Source organism: Pistacia vera, unplaced genomic scaffold (assembly GCF_008641045.1).
Source record: "Pistacia vera cultivar Batoury unplaced genomic scaffold, PisVer_v2 Contig1140, whole genome shotgun sequence".
NCBI classification, from domain to species: domain Eukaryota; kingdom Viridiplantae; phylum Streptophyta; class Magnoliopsida; order Sapindales; family Anacardiaceae; genus Pistacia; species Pistacia vera.
In genome coordinates, this window is record NW_022195183.1 from 475392 (window position 1) to 498035 (window position 22644).

The window sequence follows — 22644 nt, forward strand, 5'->3', positions numbered from 1 at the left end:
GTAAATTTGTTGCAAAATGCATAAACCATAACAGTAAATGTAGAATACCATCAAAAATACCATCAAAATTCATAGGACACTAACATGTTCCTTAATAAAAGTAATAATGAAGGTAGATACCAACAAGAAAGTATATACTGGAGGTGCAAAAAAGAAAACTCATAAAGTGAATATCAAAATACAAATATTTGCCTCTTCTCTTGTGGTCAAATGGCAAACCCTTTAGCCACTAGAGTTAACTATATTCAGGAGGTCTTGTATTCGAGCCGTAAGAGAGGTATCTACCACATTTATGCAATTATCTTAATCCATTGAGTTTGTAAGGTGTTTCGTGACCCGAGGATTAGGTAGAGTTGAATGTGGGCTTCTTACCTAAAAAACTAAAAATACATATATTTCGTTTAACCTTTAGGAACACTGAACTAATTAACAGCAAGAGGATAGAGATTAGCATTGGTAAAAAAACTCAGCGGGTGGGGTACTGTGTTTTTACCCAACGGGTTGGAAATTACCCAACCCATATGTGGAATGGGTAAATATGTGCTTTACTCATAATTACCTGTTCAGCTCGAATCAAGTCAAGAATACCCATACCCAACCGGTTTACCCATTTAAAGTTATTAAAAAAACAATAATAATTTATATACACTTTTAATATGTTAATAACCATAAATGGTTAAATCCATATTAACAGATATAATGTAAATATCTGTATATGTTTATGGTAAATTTCTAAACACTTTGGGGGTGTTTGGTTAGGGGTTATGTGGGATTACTAGGGTTAAATCATCTTATATTACTTGATTACTATGTTTGGTTGTCAAGTAATATAAGATACCGGTAATCTTTATATACCAATAGTGGTTACTATTGGTAATATTGAAGGTAATCTGATTACCTCCATTTTCTTAGGTATTCTAAGATTATCAGGGTTATCTTTTTTTGTTATAATTCTATCCCTTATTAATAAAATTTTAGGATAATAATGCCCTTATTTTTAAATTTATTTACATGAATATGACTTTTACTATTTCACCCTAATTAATTAACTTTTTGGGCAAAATTACCCTTGAATTCAAAACAAATTGCAGGCCACCCAAGCCATTACCCCCAACCTGCCGCCACTTGTCGCCGGCAACCACCCCCGCGACTAGCCGTCGCGGCTAAAACGGTGCACGGAAGGCCAAAAATGGCCATCGTGCATCGTTATGGCCATTTCCGGATAGATATCTGGTTGAAAATGACCAAATCATGCCAGATCTAGCCGTCAATGGCTAGATCGATGGTTGTTGACAGCCAACGATGTCACATCTGGCCAGATCTCTGGCCGAAAATGGCCATACGGCGCACGGAGGCCAGTTCCTGCCTTCCGTGCGCCGTTAGATTGCCGGCAGTAGCTAGGTTGGTGGGGGTGCTTTGTTGATTTTTCAAACTTTTATTATGGGGTTTTTTTTGCTAAGTTTTTAAATGCAGGGGGGTTATAATAATCAATATTAAAAAATAATATAATAATAATATTTAATTATATAACAATTCAGTAATTTAAATAACATACCCACCAATTTATTCCTCCCAACCAAACATATTAATATAACATACCCACCAATTAACCAAACACATTTTTCTAAAGATTTCCAGTAATCTTCAAGGTAATCTAACTTTCCAGTAATCCAACATTCCCTGAACCAAACGCCCTCTTTAAGTAAATCATTAATACTCTTCTTTCGAAATTTGTTACTACAATGGTCATAATTAAATATATTTGTTTCTAAACAAAGTAAACAAAATAATCATGGAGCTAATTACCTTAAATGAAAACATATGAAATTAAATTAATCAGATAATTTTTTTTCTTATTTCTATCGTAATTATCTTGCTCAATTAATTTACAAATCTTTCTATATATTATAATTATATGTTATTTAATTATTTACTTGATTCTTTCCACCTTAATTATATTGTTTCCTTACATGGATTAACTATTTCCACCACAATTATATTTTGTGTTCCATGGCTTAATCATTTAACCATAATTATTTCTTTTTCCTTTCTTGAAATAATGTAGCTTTGAGAAGTTGATATTTAGGCATTAAATATTGATTTATTTTGCCAGGAAAAATCTACAACCATTTTTTTTTTTTTATTATTAACAAATTTAAAAATAATAATAACATTAAATTTACAATTATAATTGTGGATCCGAATAGTCCTAGGACAAAATTATGTAGGATAATCATGTGTACATATAATTATATAGCAAATTGATCAAAGAATGTCATAAAATTCGAATCTTATATTTAGAAAATAAAATTAAATCTTGGTACATTGATAGATTGATTTATATGTGTATTTTTTTTATTAGTTACTTATGCTTTAAAAAAAAATATTAATAATAGGAAGTATGAATAATTAGACAAATATTTTCACCTCAAAATAATATCTGCTTGTTTATACTAATTTCCCATATTCTCCATCTTCTTATTTATATTAAATTTAATTAATTGGAAAATCAATTAACGTTTTAAATATAAATTAGCAGGATATACTATATAGTAATTAAGTTGGGCTTAAAATAATAAAATAATAATAAAGAATTAAAATTACAAAACTGGAACTAAAAACACATATTAAAATTGTTGGGTTTGGTGACCCGCTGCCTATAGAAGTCCAATTAATTATTATAAAATTTATGTTATAGTGAAATACTGTAACTTTTTGCAATGGTATTTATTGAGTTGTTGATAAACATATTTTAATTATTTGTAATAAATTAGGTTTGAAATCAAAATAAGAGTATTTATAATAGTTAAAAGTCAGAATATACAAAAGTTAAAAATACGTAGATAACCCACAACACGCAGAACCCAACCCCATTTCTTGAGAGATCTTACAAAGGAGTGGATTACAGATGTCATTTACTGTAGGAGTGAAGATCAAGCAGTTGATATTTTGATTTTTGACCAAGCCACTCAAATTGGCAACATTCATGAAGTTGAGAAAGTCACTTTGCATGGGTGAAAATAGTTAAAACTGAAAGTTGTAGACTTATCAGTCTAAGGGACGGATTGTTGAAATTTATTTATTTGATTTGGTCAGGTTGTCATCTCTTAATGGCTTTAGTGGGGTTTGTTCAATTACTGGATGTAGGCTTTGTGGACGCTCTCTCTTTGTAAAGCCTCATTTATTGCATTATTTCAGTGTTTGTTTCAATAGCTTTCGCGTATCTCTTCTCCTTCTTTCCACTTGCAACACAAACATCATTCATTAAAAGAGATTATTAATTTTCAACTCATGATTAGCGGTAAAGGTTTCATTAATTTGCTTTTTGTGTGCTTCTTACAGCAATTTCCTGAGCTGTGCCTTTTATAAACTTCTTACAGCAATCGTTGAGGTTTTGAATTGAATTTCTACAACGACAACTGACTGGTTGATAATTCTTTTTCCCTGGCTAATATGTGGTTGGATACAAAAATGAAAATAGATATGTTTAAATATCGTAATCGGCCTTTGAGAAAGGACGGATGAATGCAGAATTCATTTGCCAAATCTTGAGTGAGCTAGTAACACTTGTCTCAGTTGCATTGTTGAACAAAAACACCCTTGCATCTCCATATATTGCCTTTGTTGGATATACTCTTGATGTTATACATGTTCTTCCACCTTGGGCAAACCCTTCTACTATTGAATGATCCACCTGCAACATTCCCAGAATTCATTAATTAATTCCTCACTTTCTCAATGCTAAAAACTCAACTATAAATCAAACTCACCAATACTCTCACTGACAATTTTTCTCCTTTTAGTACTGGAACGAAGCTCCCATAGATGTGTTTGTTAACATCACTTGCCTCAGAAGACCTACAAACAGTTTAACATTAACAGTTGGTGTTTTTTTTATGAATTAACCTTCCCAATTAAGGCAACACAGGTTTTATACCTTGATTGATCGCTGCAGAAGAAAGTTTTGAGATTTCCATCTTTCTCTTTCGCAACATAGAAATATACAGGAGTCTGCTCAGTGAGGTGCTCATCGGCCAGAACTACAAGGCCAAAGGGTCCTAATGCGCCGCGTTCAGCAGCACCCCCACTGCTGCTGCAGCTGAACTCTACTTTCGATGCAGATGTTCTGTTCAAAGCCTCCATCTCTAACTCAAATTCAGCTACGATATCCAACTGTTACATTGCCAAGCATTTCCTTGTAAGATCAAATTTTCTTACTTTACTTTATAAAATATATATATATAAAGCATATTATATACCTGAGTCGCTGGCCCAACTTCAAGTGGTACCACTGAACCTGGCTTGAGCTCCACATTGTCAAATTCCCTGCTGGTCAATCTCAAACTATTCACCTCCTTCACTGGCCATTGGAGTAGATTGCTACCAGTTTTCTGGTCAAATACCACTGTCCTTGGAATGCCCTGAACATTAAACAAAGTCATCATATGAACACCAAGTACACCATATATATATATATATATATATATGACTTCCCAACAAGGAAAATATAGTACCTGAAGTGATGCCCATCCTTTCTTGACATCAGCAATTTCACTATCAGATTCCCCAATCCAACCCCACAAAACTCTCCTCCCATTGTGCTGATCATAAAAGGTCTTGGACGCATAGAAAATACCATAATCGTATCTAATTCCGATGCCAACATCAATCTTGGGATTGTCTGGAATCCATGTACCATTCTTCTCATAATAAGTACCAAGTGCATAGTAGTCATGTCTATCATCATCCAGGCTTGTCTTCATAACATGTTTCACTCCAGGGCCATTAACTGATGTGTCCAACCCATTTTCTATTGTTGTTGACACAGGATAAAAATCTACACATTCCCACATCCCTGTTCCTGAGACACCATGTAATTCTTTATCCAACATCTTATAATTAATGAAATCTTCAGTTTCATATACCAAAGATATGCCAGTTTTATTTATTTTGGAGCCAATAGTAAGACGCCACTTCCCTTCAGAAGTGTACCAAGCTGTCGTTGGATCTCGGAAATCCTTGGGACCAATCCCTGGTGGGGGGACTAGAACCGGGTTTCCGGGGTATTTTACCCAATTGGTGAGGAAAGGATCAGATGGGTCAGCAGGATATGCAAGATTTTGAACCTGGACTGACTCATTGGTGGATCCAGTGTAGAGCATAATAAGTTTACCGTCAGGAAGGATTGTGGCTGAGCCAGTCCAGACACCGTTGATATCATACCATTGATCAGCAACCATGGCCTCAGGGAGATGAAGCCAATGGACCATGTCCCTTGATACAGCATGACCCCAAATAATGTCACCCCACACTGCAGCTTTTGGGTTGTACTGGTAAAACAAGTGATACCATCCCTTGTACAACACTGGACCTGTGATATGTTGCAGGTAAATGATATATATTATTTAACAACTCATTTTCAAAATTCATTCAGAATTGCAATTATATAAACATATTCTCTAAGTAGTTTAATATTATGAAGTGTCAGCTACACAGTAACATGTAGGCCAGTGGTTTGGAGGATCCAGACAATATCTTCAATTTACCAGTCTATTTTAGAAAGGAAATTCTTAGTTGGCAATCATGGAAGCTCTTGGCTTGGTAGATCTCAAAAAAAGATAAATAAATTATAGATTAGTTTATTAGAAACTAAATGGCCAAATTCAAACCACAATTTTGTAAAAGTTGAAAATACTGTATATTAAGATTGTGAATAGAGGTAAGCATGTGTTAAGAAATAAAAATAAGCAGCAGTAATAGTAACAGGGAAAGGAGAAAGACATGTGGCAGACAAAAGGAAAAAAGAAAGAGGGCTCACCATTAGGATCTGAACCACCGCCAACAACAATTCCACATCAGAGCAATCATATTCATTCACAACAAGCAAACAAAAGTCAGCATTCAATTAACAAAATTAATGCAAGCCATATTTATTTGGACAATAACACGGTAACACCTATGTTTTTTCTTTTGAAAATTTTGACTTTGACTCATCCTGACCATGATGTCATCACTGTAGATATAAATTCCAAAATTTCCTTCAAAAAGTTAACTTATGAAAAATAAATAAAGTGGCAGGTCTTAAAAATTCCCAAAAGTAATGTAATGCTTTTTCATAGAAAAAAAGAAAAAAGTGTAGCATTGGCATATTGAATTAGAAAAGTAGAAAGAAAGAATGTACCGTTCATCCAATTCTTTTCAGGCTGAAAATGGAAGGCCGTTCTTTGCCATGACAACATGGTGTTATTCCATGGGAAAGACCGGGCATTGGAACCGAGCCGCCGATTCGACTTATCGGAGACGCCGGCCGACACCCCACGAGCCAATGGCCGTACTATTCCGCGTTGGAATGATGACTTATGATCATCATTACTTTTATATTTTAAATGGGCATTACGTAATGATCCCTGGTCGTTAACTAATGCAACAAAAAAACCGACCATCAACAACCCACAAAAGGCGACGAGGAGCACCTTGGTGGGGTTGCGGCGGCTCAACGAACGTTGTTCAGAAGTGGGGTCGGCAAGAGTTGAAGCTGGCAACAATGGATTCGGATCCGCCATGAAGAAAACAATGTAAAAACAACAATGGGAAAGGGAAGGAAGAGACAGAGAGAAGAAGATGGTATATCCTTAAAGGTTGCAGCCTTGCTATATATATATATATGACATTAATTGAATGGCGAAACTGAGGGAGAGGTAATTTAGAAATTGTCAAATAATTAAACAAGTAAACTGGAACGGACAACTGGAAGTTGAACGTATGATTGATGATTTATCCCTATTAAAAAAAGAAAAAGAAAATATGACCTGTGCTGTGTTTGAGTTTGACTGTAAATAATAATATTAACCTTGCAAAAAACAACAAGGTTTATGTGTGTTTATTCTCGTGCTTGGTGGCCCTAATCCCGGAATTGTAAAGCTAATGTTTCTGCTCTCTGTAATAATTACTTTGTATTTTTTTTTTTATTATTGTAATTTATAAGGGTTATACTTTACTAAATATGTCCTACTTCAATCAGGATTCCGATATTTGTTGTCATCTCATCTATTCTTTGTATAGGATAGCTGTTCTCTATAATAACCGTTAGATTGGTTTTCAGTAAATCCAATGGTCGTCTCGTGGGTTAGGGTTATCCTTTTTGTTTAGTGTTGTGGTAGGATTTCTTATTGGGTTTAGAGTGGAATTTGATTTTATCAAACTTGCTATATTTCATTCGAGAATTTGATTATTTGAATGAAATAATTGAGTTGGAAAGTGTATAAAAATTGACGATATGACCTATACGACGAGAATGATTGAGTGGCGAAAGGTAACATACAAAAATGAGATGATTGATTAGGTTATGTGGGGTCAAACCACGTGGCTGGCTATAATTAACTTCAACCAAACAGGGATTGCTGAGTCAGATTGAAAGATGATGCTGATGGGTGTTAAATTTCGGGCCACTAATTAAATGAAAATTTATTTATACGCAACAAAAAATGTTGAGAGGCACATGCTTATAGGAACACTTGTTTGGCTAAATGTGATGGATGATGCCGATTTGTCGCCCCACTCCTGACCTTTCATAATTACAGAAACAACAAGGTAATATAATGCAAAACAAGACAAAACATTTTTAAATAATAATGTGATTGTGCACGTTTCCCACATGCATATGGGTTTGGCAGATTTCACATGCATTTTGGTCCAATTATATTTTGAAACATAAAACAGAATATGGTTACAAAATTAAATTGAATATTTCATCGATAATTCTATAACCCTATGTTTTGTCCAAATAGATGAGGCCATTGTGTGTATGTGGAAATTGGAATCCAGTGTATTATTATAGCTTTATGATTCTTAATTAAATGGGTAAACAATGAGATTAGAAATCTCTAGAATCTAATACACCTGCCACAATTGATTGATTGATTGATTCAGCCAAGGTTGGGTGAACTTGGAAGTCAATTTGGGATTTACATTCATTCACCGCCTCCGTGTCCAACACAACCTTTAGAAAATAAGCAAATAAAATGATAATTGTCTTGCATAATGCATATAGATCAAACCGTTTTAAAATTTGGAAATCCAAATGACATCATTTCCAAGAAAAGGAATGAAAAGAGAAATGAGTATATCCACAAAATGTTTGGAATGCAACAGTAGTGAATTATTGAAGTGACGATGTGGAAAGGTCTCACCAATTTCAAAAGTTCTGGCACTCATTGCCACAGAGAATACAGGAGATATGGGTAATGACACGAATACACAAATACTATGGCATGATTAGGACCAGATGCTTATCACTTCAAACTCTTTTTGATTGAGTCCAACCATGTACCATACAAGTTGGTCAACAGTAACATGGCATTTTCCCCTTATTCACACAAGGAACAATTCACACATTTGGTGGTGGCCAAATCTTTCCAAATAACTCCTCCACTCGTTTTGCTTGGTTTACATATCCATCTAGTCCGCCTCCCAGAAGCTCCACAGCAGCAGGTCCCATAGCTGATGCCAAGCTCAATTGATCCCACTTTGTCAGCTGATCATCAATGACACATCAATTAGCCCACATTCTCCCCTTCTAATTCACAATGTTTAACATCAACGCCTAATCAATCATACATACCATTGCAAAACAATTACTATCATTTTCTCATCTAACAAGTTAACCCATTTCTTACATTTAATAGAGCATTGCACTTGATGAAAATTTTTAATTCACTTTTCATAAGTTTATAAATTCCATTTACAATACCATTTTTCTTCAAGTTCTCTCTCTTTTAGGTTAAAAATGACAAGAAAAAACACATTTTACAAGCTATAACAGGGAATAGCTGATCCCTTTATAAGGAACATCACCAACTTCAGAACACTCCCATACTAGTGAACTGCTACCAAGGAAATGCCTAACTAGTGAATTTTGAAGATTTAGCTATAGACCATTAAGAGAATTTCGAAAACCTTAATTGAAAAATAGTCTGTTGGAACTTGGAAGTAGAAGACTAACTAAAGGAATTTTGAAAACCTTGGTGGAAAAATAGTCTATTGGAAATCGGAAGTAGAAGACTATTATCTATTGGTCTGCTATTTAAGCAACAGAAACGAAAAGACGTCAACCAATGAAAGACTTGGATATCTTGGTCCATATCGCCTTCAAACTAGTGTGCATGTGGAAAACTAATCATAACCAGTGTTAAAACAGGTTTCCGATTCTTTATATAGCACTATAAGAAAGTGATAATCACTACTCTATTTGTAAGTTCAATTGCAAAACTACTAAAGCCTAGGGAAAATATAAATTGCAACTTTGAGAAAAATGCAGACCTCTTCTTCACTAAAATTGTACTTGGCAGCAGACTCTGAGGTTAGCCTCCTAACAAAAGAATATTTCTCATCAGGAGAAGTGACGGATTCTTTGAGAGACTGCAGTACTTTCAATGGTGCAATGATATAGTCAACCCTGAACAAAAGGAGTGAGACACAAGATGAGCAGTAAAGATCATTCCTGAAATCAAAATTACCAAAATAATCCAGTTAAATAGAATCAAAGGTGATTCATATAATTACCCCAGAAGACTGAATAAATCCTGCTTGTTTCGAACTGCTGCTGCCATCAACTTTGATTTGTGTCCATATTTGTGTATATAATTATATGCTTTTGTCACCTGAAATGAAGGATAACATTAAAATGGCTTCAAAAAATTGTCGGTTTCTAGTATTGTCAATATAAACCAAGTAGCAACTTGGACAATTCAATACAAAAAGTCAAGCAAACTTTGCAAACTTCAGTCCTATGTTGAGATGCCTATTAATAATTATTTTATGTTTTATGTTTCGAAACTGTAACTGGTGAAATACATCTTTTATTTTTAATGTCATGAAACTGTAGCTGATGAAATACAAAGATATGCACACATGATATTTACTCCACACAACTGTGAGAGGAGGGGAAAGCATCCCTATTTTTCTAAAAGCCTTGCATTGCTAAAATTTGTAAGACTGAGCTAGAAAGATACATCTAAGGTAATCTACCACTGAAGAGCTCAGGCATCAGCAATTTGGAAAATGACGAAAATCAGGCTGAAATGTAATGTTGACATGCTACCAACGAATTATTGCACCTTGTTAGCAAAAAGGAAAGCACACTGCTCTACTTATGGAGAAGGCAATTGATAATGGGCTTTGGCAAACATAGTTCCACATTACTTGGGAAAAAGTACAGATCTAGATACAGCATAAATAATAAAATAAGATTTGTCTAAATGTTTGCAAGATGTGTAAACAAAAAAGAAAAGGATAAGCTCTCTCAATTCTATAGAAATTCTTGTACAAATTAAACCAACCATAAACTAGACAAGATTTTCTTTAATATGAAAAAAATAAAAAAATAAAAGAAGGAAAAAAAGAAGCAGCATTTAATCCCTAAAAACCATGGAATTCAGATTTTAATATTGTCTTAAAAAAAGTATAAAATGGCTTAAGTATATAATTTCAGTAAACATATCATATCACTTAAATAAAAATCTTCTTGAACATTGTTAACAAATACAAATACAACAAAAGATATTATTCAACTAACCAATGCTAACCCAGGATCCTCCCCCCTATTAAGAGCAGCTTCTATCTCGGGGTCACCAGAATGATTGCGTGCCCAATCCTGAAAGAAAACAAATGAAATTCAATGGTGTCACCATTGAACAAACCAAATATTTGCTAAACCATGTTAACACTCTGAAGGAATATAGTTACCCTAAGGCGCCCAACAAAAATCTGAATAACAGAAGCACCAGCTTGTGCAGCAGCTGCAGCTTGAGCAAAGCTGAAGACACGGCCAAGCCAATAATTAAAAAGTAAAGTTGAATTAGTTAAGAAATAAGCACAAAGTATTATGAAAATCTAGAAGAAAAAATTGAGAGTGGAAGTAAAATGCCGCTCTGATATGATGAGCTAGATTAAGGACAAGCATAATGGCAAAGCTACTTACACAAGCTGGGGGTTTTAATTCCTTTTTCAGAAAAGATTCATATGTTAGTTTCTATCACATAGCTGTTTTATCCAAAGACGCGACTTATGCATCACAATCAAATGTTATTTGAACTAAAACATACCAAGAATGAACTTACATTTTGCATGGACTATTCAAGTAACTAGCTAGACGTTATTTATGTGAGACATTTGCAACATAAATAAATGCTACATTAACATTACACAGAAGAATATTATCTACTCAAAGCTTAAGATTAGGGTCCATTTGATTTTCACCATGATTTTGTATAATTTTGTTTGAATTGTCACCTTAACATTCAAAAAATCGTTGAATTATAATTGAAATTACTAATTAAGTATAAGCCTGCCTGCTTTTTTTTTATGTTGAAATTATTTCATACGAATCTTTATTATTGAATTCTATAGTTGCTTAGTTTTAAATTTAGTGTGTAATTTAGTTTAGATGTGATCAATTTCATTTTTGTTGAGATAGTGAAAAGTTTTTGCATTGAATTGAATTGAGAAGCCTATAATAAATGAACTTCATTTGTTTTTGTGCTGAAGTGAATTGACAATTTATAATGAAGGATACTGCTACAGGATATATTTGTGATTTGTGTTTAAGTATTTTTAAATTACCATATTTGAAGTAATAAGATTAAAATAGATATTTCACTAGTTTAATAAAGTTGATTGTTAACAAATGCTAACAATAAGGAGGTTTGGTTTACTTTTTGATAAACGTGGGTGAGCTTCATATTAATCTATCTCAGAAGAGGTAAATAAAATAAACTCTTAGTTTATTGTGATTTGTTGGATTGATGATAAACAAGATTAAACAGTGGATTTGGCAGTTGGGACTCCCTGCTCTTATAGGTAAAACTTGAAGGTTCAATTTCTTTTAATTGTGGCAGACTTTTTCTTTAGAGAAATAAGTTGGTTTGAGGACCTTATAGAATAAGACTCTCAAGTCATTTTGGTTTATATGTATTTAAGATAAACTATTATGTTAGAATTCATGATTAACTGGTATGTTAGAATTCATATCTTGACCTTTCACACATTGGAGAGTGATTGTTTGGTATTAGAGCACAGTGTAGGGTTTTGTAAACATTTAGTTAGAGCAATCAAGGGACCAAATCAACGCCAAACTATTAGGATCTCTTACACTTGGATTATCAAAATTTACATATGGTGTTTTATCTTGCTATTGGTGATTCATATTTGGATCATTTGAGAGTTGATAAAAGTATGTCACAAATTCATCCTACTATAAATGAGATAGGTGAAATTGAAGGAGAAATCAAACAATTGATGGTCGTAGAAGGGGAAATGCTGAATCCAAATGGATGCTAATGTTGCATTTGAGGCATTCCTACAAGCAATAACTATAATTGTTCAGAACCAACCCATGTAAGGGCAATGCCAGCTTGTCAAGCAATTCAGGAAACTCCAACTTTCATGCTTTGAGGGCTCCAAAATCCACTTGTTGAAGAATGGATCTATACGTTGGAGAAAACTTTTAGCACGGAGGGGTAAACAAATGCACAATAAGTCACTTGTGCTACTTATATGCTTAAAGGATGTGCTACCAATTTGTGAGATGACAAAAAGGTTCAAAATGTTAATGAGAATAGGGTCACATGAACCAGATGTAAAAAATTATTCAGTCAAGTATTTCCCACGGTCTCTGAGGGATGATAAGGAAATTGAATACATTAGTAAGACTCAAGGATCCATGTCCTTGATGGAGTATGAGAAGGGGCTCAAGGAACTACTAAGCTTTGTCTCATATTTGGCATATATTGCAGAACGCCAAGCTAGACATTTAGGAAGCCCTTAAGACTGAATTAAAAAAGCTAGTGTCAGCGCCAGAATTGAAGACCTATATGGCGTCCTGCAAAAGCCTCAACTAAGACTTAAAACTCGGAAGTTCAATTTCTTTTAATTGTGTAGCAGACTTTTCTTTGGAAAAATAAGTTGTACTGTGGATCTAGTTGAATAAGACCATGAGGTTTTTTTTTTTTTTTTTTTCTGGTTTTGATATATTTAAAATTAATTGTTATGTTATAAATCATATCTTAACTCTTCAAGGGTTGGGCAAGACAATCTAGACTAATTTTGTAAACTTGAACACATCATTCAACATTTAAATCATGTAAAAATGTTGCAAGTTAGCATTGTAGACAATTAAAATAGATGGAATCAAAAATGATACACTGAATTGATTTTCAAGATAAAGCTTTAAAACGTACCTGTAAACAAAGGTCAAATGGGTCTGTATGCCCTCAGATTCCAGCAGTCTCGAGGCCTCTATTCCCTGGCCAAGAAACTCAATTAGTGACAAGCCAAAAAGGGATGAAAACAAAAATTGGTTTGCGAAATGGAATCACTAAAGAAAGAATTAATCCCCAACACAGATCTATTCCACTAAGATACTTACTTGCCAAGTTGAAGGAATTTTAAACAACAAACGCTCAAGAGGGATATCAATTTCATTGTACAACTTCAATAGGTCATGAACCTGCATATTTGATAAGCTACTGGTATCAAATTACATGACAAGACAATCCTAAAAATCTTGCAAGTCAAATTGCAATAGCTTTAGCTGAATGAACCAAATACATAACTTGAGATAGAAAGTACATGGAACGAAGAAGACCAAAATAAAGATTTAACGAAGCAAGAAACCTCTCTCTCTCTCTCTCTCTCTCTCTCTCTCACCCCACCCTCCACCCGTTCTCCAAAACATATAATCCATATATGTAAATAAGAAAAAGCACCCTCAATTTTTAGAATAATTTCACAAGAGAAAACAACGTCGATAAGCTAGTATAAGATTAATATTTAATAAACCTTAATACAAAAAAGCTCAATAAAACATATATAAACCATTACATAAGCAAGATAAAATATCACAATTATCTTCAAGAAATGGAACTATTACAACTATTACAAATTTAATCCTAAAATACAACCAATCCCTGGTTGAGACAGCAGCAACAAATATATTATTTGTAGGTGCTCAGACATAAAAAAAACTATTACAAATTTAATCTAAAATAAAACTCAATCAAATAGTTCATCATTGCTTTAGTGCAAGAGGAGTAAAAAAATGAACCTGAAAGGCAATCAAATACCTTCCTAATAATTCCATGTGTGTCATAAGCAAGTCGTGCATCGACCTCTGTTGAAACCCGACCAGGAACCAGTTTTGCCAAATCACCACCAACATTTACCAAAGCCTACACATCCATCTCCAAGCGTGAACCTTATCAATAGTCCAAAAAAAAAAAAAAAAAGGCACATGCATTTCCTAACAAGATATAGAAAAACCAACCTTGTTAAAGAAACAGTTCAGTCTCAACTCAGAGTTTTCAAGCTTACAACAACTAGAGTCCGCCAAAGCCATGTCCACAGCATTCTATACCCAAAATAAAATTCAATTTAACAGGGAAATTGAATGCGATTCCCTCTTTAAACCAAATTGCATAAGCTAAACATTATATACAGAGATGCTTACTCTAAATATGGTATCAGGAAGGCTACAAATTCCCAATAGGAGAGATGAGCTAACAGTAGCAGCAGTCGGAGGAAACCTAGACAATAAATTATTAGAAAACAATTATCAGCAACACAATTAAAAGATAAAAAGATTTCTGTTGATTTAAAATAAATAAATAAAGATAACTAAGAGAACAGATGGAGATAATGTAAGGAATTTTAATGAGAAACAGAGAGAAATTGAACACCTCTCGAAATCGTCGAAAATGACAGTGTCAGGAATGATTTCGCTGAAGCTAGACACAGCATCCAACTCGGTACTCAATCCTTTAAAACAAAAGAACAAGAATTGAAAAAAGAAACAAATTGAAGTAAACGAGAGAGAGAGAGAGAGAGAAATTGACCAGCATCAAGCGAAGAAGAAGAAGCGCGAATAAGAGGAAAAGATGTTCTCAAGTTGAAGTATACATTAGAAGAAGCGGCTGAGAATAGCCTCACATTTCTTCCCTACAATCAATTGAATTGGATTAAAAAAGTTAAATAAAAATAATAATTACATAATAATAAATAAAAGGTAAGAGTAGTACCTGGAGAGAAGAGGAAGAAGAAGAGAGAGCTGAAGAGGGCGGAGATCGCAAAGAAACTGACATTTCTTTTGATTGAGTGAGTGAGTGAAGTCAGAATGCGTGACTTGTCCCAACTCCTAACTTCTATTTATGGCGTGACTCCTGCACATGTCACTTGCTGATTTCTTCCAGCGAAAAACAACATTCCATATTATTTTATGAAATATTATCTTCTGGTAATTTTCTCCTTAATTGCAGTCATATAGAGACTCGGGGGCGGATTTAATGAATGACGAGTGGGGATCCACTCAATTTTTTAAAAATTTAGGATTTTAAATTTATATTTATATTTATTTAAATTTTATCAACTTTGAAATTTTGAGAGCGGAAGGGCTTGGTCCATGCTAAGTTCGGATTTTTTTTTTTTTAAAAACGCCCTTTTTAATCTTAATATATTTATTACATATTTTTTGTTATTTTTATTTTTATGCAAAGGGTCTGTTAGTTTTTAAAAGTTTTTTGAGAGTGAAAATGAAAACAATAAAAGCTGTTGGGTTTGCATGTAACTGAGAGGAGAAATCTAGGCATTTTTACAATAGAAAGCTGATCAATTTAATCATTTTGTTCTCCTCTATGGGTGATGTGCTTGAGGTTATTGAAAAAGATAGTTTGAATCCTCAACACAGGCGAGAAGTATGTAATTCATTCTTTTAATTTTTGCATTTAGCTGCATACGATGAAGAGTATATTGGCAATTAGTAATGAGTTGTCACAAACATTGCAGAGAAAAGATCAAGACATTGTAAATGCTATAACCCTAGTCAAAGTTTGCAAACAATAGTTACAATTGTTGAGAGACAAAGGATGAGAATCTTTGTTTAGTAAAGTTTCTTCATTTTGCCAAAAGCATGATATTACTATTTTGAATATGGATGATATGTTTGCAATTCGCAGACGACCACGATGGGGAGTTGAGCACATGACAAATTTGCATTACTATCGAGTTGAATTGTTTTATACAAAACTTTAAGAACTTAACACTCATTTCACTGAGGTTAGTACTGGGTTGCTTCTTTATATGACATGTTTAAATCCAAGTAATTCATTTTCACTTTTGACAAGCATAAGTTGATCCAATTTGTCCAGTTTTATCCATCTGATTTTTCTGCACTTGAGTTGATAATTGAGAACCAGGCTGAGACTTATGTTATTGATATGCGTCCTTGTGATATTATGTTAGGGGGGGAGGTACTTTTTTTTTTTTTTTTTTTTTTTTTTTTGCTTATAAGCACTTTGCTTATAAAGCTAGTTGACAAGTATATTACCACATTATCCTGCTTAATTTTAAAATTCCATAGTATACATTTATTTAATGTAGTACCTTTTTTAGTAATTTTATAATAAAATAACTTATAAGCACATTTTACCAAACACGCCAATTATTTATCAGTCACTTATAAGTACTTTAACCAAACACGTAATTGCTTAAAATTTCAAATGTTTATAAGTTCATTTTAGCTTAGAAGTAATTGTTGCTATAAGCTAATTTTCATAAGCTCAGACAAACACCCCTTACTAGCTACAACTGCGACCATTAAAATGACTTTTTTATGCAATAAATATTGTGAAAAATTGGTTACACAATCGAATGAGAGATCAATTAATGAATGATTGTTTGGTCACCTATTATTTTATGAAATATTACCTTCTCATAATTTTCTCCTTAATTACAATCATATAGAGATTTATATCCTATAATATTTAACATAAATTGAATATTAAAATAGACCTTTGTTACAAAAAAGCTATAGGCACCGAATATTTTACATCAAAAATGTATACCGATCTATGTACCCTGCTTTCTTGCCTTTGTTATATTGTTTTTGTTATTATTTAACATGGCACGATTAAAACAATCTTCCACTTAAATATCGCCATTGGCCTCTGGACAGATGGAGATAATATCTAAAGAAATATTGGTGCAATTTGTCTGATACGAACAGCATCCCCACCCCTCGGATACTCCGTCCCCCATTTTCTTATATGTCAACCAAACATGAAAAACTATACAATTTTTAATTTATTTAGAAAGTAGAAAAACACTAGAATAATGAATTAATTAATTATGATGAGAGAAATTATCCAACTACACCATCAACTCTTATCATACTAGGGATGGGCACGGCCAGGGACCCCTCTCTCCGACCCCAGCCCGAAAGCTCAAGGGGATTCCCCAATCCTGATCCGTAGCCCGAACGGAGAATTCAGGGAATCCCCGAATTAGGCCCAATCCCCAAACGGGAGAATTCGGGGAATCCTCAAAAGTCCCATTTGGGGTTTTACATTATAATTTTTTTTTTAATGATTAAAAAATATTATAATGATTTATTTTAATGGATCAAAATATCAAAATTGTAATTATGATACATTATACATATATGTAAATATATTATATATTAATGGTATAATATTATGTATTATTGTATTGAGTAACAAGTATTAATATATAAATATATGATATTATGATTCCGGATAATAGCATATTATCTATAATTTATAATATATTATAATAAATTTTAAATAAATTATACCATATACATTACAATGTCTCATTAATATTCTAAACAATACATAATATTATACATAGGCCCGTTTGGATCAAGTTGAAATTTTTTAACAAGGGTAATATTTGTTTAATTGAGCAGATTACCGTGTTTGGCATTTTTGTACAAAAACATTATCAGAAAATAAGATGACAAACAGTGCCAAAAATGGGGTAAATCACCGGGAATAATATTACCTGTGGGGAGGGTGGTATTAAAATATTACTTCGGTAATGCAAATTTCTGTCCAATTTTGCCCCAAAACAGTGGATGATGTGGACGAAAATATCCTTAGCTTTGTTAATTACAAAACACCCAATTTGTAAAATGACAAAAACACCCCACCACCGTAGGGCCAGATTCCGGCCACCATCGTTGGAATTTGGTCAGAATCTGCTGTTGCGACTCAGACTGGTCAAATCTGGCCGGTGGAGTGTCGATCTACAGCCAGATCTGGCCATCAACGGCCGCAAAAAGCCAAATCAAAGAGTTGGTCGTTGTTAACCGTCAATGACGGCCAAGAGTTGGCCGTCAACGACAGCCATTTCTTTGGCCATTACTGACGGCCAAATCTGGCCTTTTCCGGCCAGATCCACCACGGATCTAGTCGAAAAGGCCAGATCGGTGAATAAACGGCCATTTCCAATCGTTTTTAGGCCGTTGTGATATATTCCGACCACTACTGATGGTGGTTGCCGGAATTTGGAAACTATGGGTGGGTGGGGTTGTTTTTGTTAATTTTTAAACTTTTTTCTGGGGGTGTTTATTAAGTTAATAAACTTAAGGGGTCTAAAAGTGATTAAAAAACTAGAATAGTTTTTCCCAAATAATTAAACAAACAAGTATTTTGGGAATATGATAGAGAATAGGGTTTGAAATAATAAAACAAACAAGCCCTTAATTATTTATATCTAGTAATCATCTAAAGGGCATTCTAGTAAAATAGTATTTTAGGACATTTGTTATTACTAATCATTGATTGATTTTCAACTATTAAAATTAATATAGGATTAAAATGGTTAAAATTAAAACCTCTCTCTCTCTTTCTCATATATATATATATAAAACAGGGTGGCGACAGGTCAGGCCAGAGTAAGACTAATCTCGTCCCCGAATTCGAGGATCGATTTTTGACTCGGGCCCAACTCAAATCCCGAATAATTCAGGGAAACTTCGCCCCATTCAGGATGGGTCCTGGCGGGGACAGATATTATGTCCATCCCATAGCATACTTCAACAAAAATATTGTTAACATCGGAAATTGGATCCCAAGGTCAACTAAAAACACTATTCTGATTTAGATTTTCTTTTTCCCTCTTCTTCTGGTCCAATTCCAAGTTCTCCTGATAAGATGAAAAACACAACATCAAAAGCTCAACCGACGTTGGAGGTCGGTGGCGTAAGCTCATTGACACTCAAGTTAGTCAAGAATTATCAGTGGTAGCTCGTTGGTGAGTTTTGAGAACAGTGAGACCAAGAAGAGACCTTCTTCCTCGAACCAATGCCCTCGTTCAAAGTATTTTCTCTAGGAGTGAGTGCCATAGAATTTAAGAACGTATCTCTGGGGGTGTCTTTTCCTTTATATACTATTAGGGTTTCCTCGAGCTAGCACCATTTGTCCCATTGAGTTTAGGCCACGTGTCCTTTCATAACTGCTTTAAGGGGTAAGCTTTGTTGGATTGTATAAACCATTCCTTTTATGATGCATTTGGTTCAAGAAATGTTATTGGAAATATTATATTAATGAGAAAATAAGTTTCCTTAAAGATTGTAAAAATGTATTTAGTTAGATTTGAATAAATTGGTGGGTATATTATATAGATTACCGAATTGTCTTTCTTTTTTAATATTATTATTCAAATTTTTTCTTTTAACTCTTTACACTTTGAAATTTTGTTAAAACACTCCTGCCATAATAAAAGTTTAAATTTAAACAAAATCACCCCACCCACCCAAGTCAATGCCGATCGTTGACCACCACTATCGGTCGCGGCCAGCCGTGACCTAAACGGCGCACAATTAATCGGATCTGGCCACTATGCGCCGAGCTAGCCATTAACAAATGCCAGATCTACTTGGTTGTTCTCAAGTGGTGGCGATGGTCGACAATCATCAGAAGTTGGCAAAGGTGTTCTAGGTAAATTGTTTTCAAAACAAGGGTAATAATGTCCAAAAAATTTATTAGTTAGGGGGTAAAATCATAACAAAATTAAGATTACCAAGTAATCTTAGAATACCTAAAAAAATGGTAATATTCAGATTACCATCTATATAATCAACAGTAATTACAATTGGTTTTAGAAGATTACAAGAATATTTTATTACTTGAAAATTAAACATGGTAATGTCAGTAATATAAGATGACATTACTAAAGTAATCTTCATAACCCCCAACCAAACACACCCTTAGGGTGCGTTTGGTTTAGAGAATGTTATATTAATAGAAAGATAGATTACCTTGAAGATTACTGGGAATGTGTTAGGGAAATATGTTTGGTTAGGTTGGAATAAATTTGTGGGTATATTATATTGATATTTTTGGTTAAGAGATAAATGGGTGTGTATATTATGTAAATTACTAAATTGTCCTATTTTTAAAATATTAATATATTTTTATTTTTATTATTTTTTTAATCATTTCTTTTAAACCCCAACTTTTGAAATTTTGCTAAAACACCCAACCAATAAAATACTTCAATTTGTAGCAAAATCATCTCCACCCATCCTAACCCACTACCAATAGCCAGTCACCACCGCTGATAGTCATCGAAATGGTGCACGATCGGCTAGATCTGGTAGGTCATGTGCCAGTAAGGTCTTTTCATGGCCACACATCTGGTCGTGATATAGCTATTTTCAGCCAGATCGAAAGCTGGAAATAGCCAGATCGTCGTGAATTTGGTCGGAAACGACCAGATCTATTTTGACCATTTTCGGCCAGATCCACGGTGATTTTGGATGGCTGATGATATTTTGTTAACTTTTAAACTTTTTTGTGGTTGGAGTGTTTTAGCTAAATTTCAAATGTAAGAGATTTGGGCTAATGATTATTTGATAGACATTTGATGGCAATTGTGTTTGAAATTGTATTTAATTAAAGGTAAAATAGGTATAAAAATCAGATTAGCTCGATAATTTTTTTAATAACATCCTCTAACAAAGTAATCTGATTACCCTCTATATTACGAGAAAAAATACTATTTATAACCAAAAAAAAAAATACTGTAATATTTTATTAATTACAAACGAAAAAAAAGAATTTTAAAAATTAAACGAATATTGCATGACCCAAACCAAATGCACCCCACAGAGTAATCCTGATCGACATCAAAATTTAGACCGTAGACCGTACATGTGGCCTTTGGTATTATCTCATGTATCTTGAATTAGGGATAGACCTTTTACCCGCCCTGCTCCAGTCGGGGCGAGATTCCCCAAAAATATCCAGGATGGGGACGAGATAAAGGTCTCCCCGCCCCGCCCCACCCCACCCCACCACTTTAAATATATATATCAATTTGTGCATGTGGCAGGCTTTTATTGGGAGATGTCATGTTATTACTTTACAACTTCCCACACAAGATTTCCAATATATAAACAACACCTGCAGGCTTCTTTGCCTTTCAACCCTAGATCTCTTGTTTCTTTTGTCTCTCCTTAAAAAAAATCTCTCAACTTTGAACCTCCACCGTGGTGGCGATCACTCTCTCACGACAATATATATATANTTGCCAAGAAAAGAAGTGGAAAATTAAAGCAACTTTTGACTGGACTACAGTTGGAATTAAGTGACCTCGTAAACTTTTCCTTGAAGTTCAAGAAAAAATAATATGCTTCATGTGGACTTTTGTGGGAACAAACATCAGCAAGACCAATCGAAAGGGCATCGTTTTTGGCCCTTTCTAACAAGTTGCAATGAAAGTTTGTCTTAGATTCTTAAGTTATATATGCTTAATCAATAGATATTGCAATACGAAAACGCACTTTAAAGAAGTTTTTTTTAGTAAAATATGCAATGCAAAACAATGGTTAATTTGTTACCCAAAGGATTATATAAATTAAATATTAAATTAACAGAAGATCGACATCGGCACGAAAGCAAGAGTAGCCCTAGTGGGAGTCTGGGAGAAGCGATGACCATTAGGCGAATTAGAATTAGGCCAGTCGAGTAGCTAAGGCTGAATTTTTTAGCCTAGATCATCCCACCACAGCTACTTTGACATCGTGAACTCCAAAGCTCTAGGAGAAGGGTTGGAATAAAAATCGTTGCACTGGCTTGAGTTGTACATACAAATACAACCAAATTTGATACAAATACAAACACTACATTTGAACTTTCATTGATCTGAGATTGCTAATAATTAATAATATAGGGTGTGTTTGATTCATTATTTTAGATAGGATTTTAGGAATAATTTTGGGTAGTTGGATAAGGGAGTATTACGAGGTAAAATTTAAAAATTTATAAAAAAAAAAAAAAAAAAAACCCTTAAGGTTTACTAATTTAATTAAACACCCCAATATGTAAAATGACAAAAATACCCCCACCACCCGCAATGCCAGATTCCGGCCACCACCACTGGAATCTGGTCAAAAAATTTCGTTACGACACAGACCGGTCGGATCTGTGTTGTAACGTGTCGCTATGGCCTTTTCCGGCCAAATCCACCATGGATCTGCCCGGAAAAGGCCAGATCTACTCCCAAATGTGGTCGTTGACGGGCTGCAAAGGTCCATCTTTGGCCGTCAACGATGGCCAAAGATATGGCCGTCGTTTTTGGCCAATGATGGCCAAGTTTTGGCCGTCGTTGACCATCAACGACGACCATTTCTTTGGCCTTCAGATCTTGCATTTTCCGACTAGATCAATGAATAACCGATCAGTTTCGGGCTTGGTTTAAGCTGTTGTGATAGATTTCGGTTACCACCGACGGTGGTTGCCGGAATTTGGCAAGTATGGGTGGGTGGGGGTGTTTTTGGTAATATTTAAA

The 22644-nt window shown here is 34.1% G+C and overlaps 2 protein-coding genes across 2 annotated transcripts; both read right to left on the bottom strand.

The window, feature by feature from the left end:
- Window positions 1-3487: 3487 nt before the first annotated feature.
- LOC116144543 (acid beta-fructofuranosidase-like) lies at window positions 3488-6608 on the bottom strand. The gene is made up of 7 exons (XM_031429990.1): window positions 6182-6608; window positions 5819-5827; window positions 4515-5371; window positions 4260-4421; window positions 3938-4173; window positions 3771-3858; window positions 3488-3694 (listed from the first exon to the last, which is right to left on the bottom strand). The coding sequence occupies exons 1-7, from the start codon at window positions 6561-6563 to the stop codon at window positions 3488-3490; spliced, it is 1941 nt and encodes a 646-aa protein (XP_031285850.1). The 5' UTR covers window positions 6564-6608.
- Window positions 6609-8083: 1475 nt separating this feature from the next.
- LOC116144589 (transaldolase-like) lies at window positions 8084-15231 on the bottom strand. The gene is made up of 13 exons (XM_031430035.1): window positions 15072-15231; window positions 14889-14991; window positions 14733-14811; window positions 14504-14579; window positions 14321-14404; window positions 14121-14225; window positions 13424-13504; window positions 13236-13300; window positions 10744-10813; window positions 10574-10651; window positions 9562-9659; window positions 9319-9454; window positions 8084-8533 (listed from the first exon to the last, which is right to left on the bottom strand). Exons 1-13 carry the CDS (start codon window positions 15132-15134, stop codon window positions 8387-8389), a joined length of 1185 nt encoding a protein of 394 aa, XP_031285895.1. The 5' UTR covers window positions 15135-15231; the 3' UTR covers window positions 8084-8386.
- Between the last annotated feature and the right edge of the window lie 7413 nt (window positions 15232-22644).

Bases quoted from the DNA above. Each gene is read 5' to 3' on its own strand.
- LOC116144543 (XM_031429990.1), bottom strand. From the start codon at position 6,563: ATGGCGGATCCGAATCCATTGTTGCCAGCTTCAACTCTTGCCGACCCC. The intron at 4,174-4,259 runs GTATATAATATG...GCAATGTAACAG, and splicing joins AAGTTGGGCCAGCGACTCAG to TTGGATATCGTAGCTGAATT. The intron at 3,859-3,937 runs GTATAAAACCTG...AACTGTTTGTAG, and splicing joins TTCTGCAGCGATCAATCAAG to GTCTTCTGAGGCAAGTGATG.
- LOC116144589 (XM_031430035.1), bottom strand. From the start codon at position 15,134: ATGTCAGTTTCTTTGCGATCTCCGCCCTCTTCAGCTCTCTCTTCTTCT. The intron at 14,580-14,732 runs GTGTTCAATTTC...TTTATTGTCTAG, and splicing joins ATTTTCGACGATTTCGAGAG to GTTTCCTCCGACTGCTGCTA. The intron at 10,814-13,235 runs GTACGTTTTAAA...CCGTGTCTTCAG, and splicing joins CATTTGACCTTTGTTTACAG to CTTTGCTCAAGCTGCAGCTG.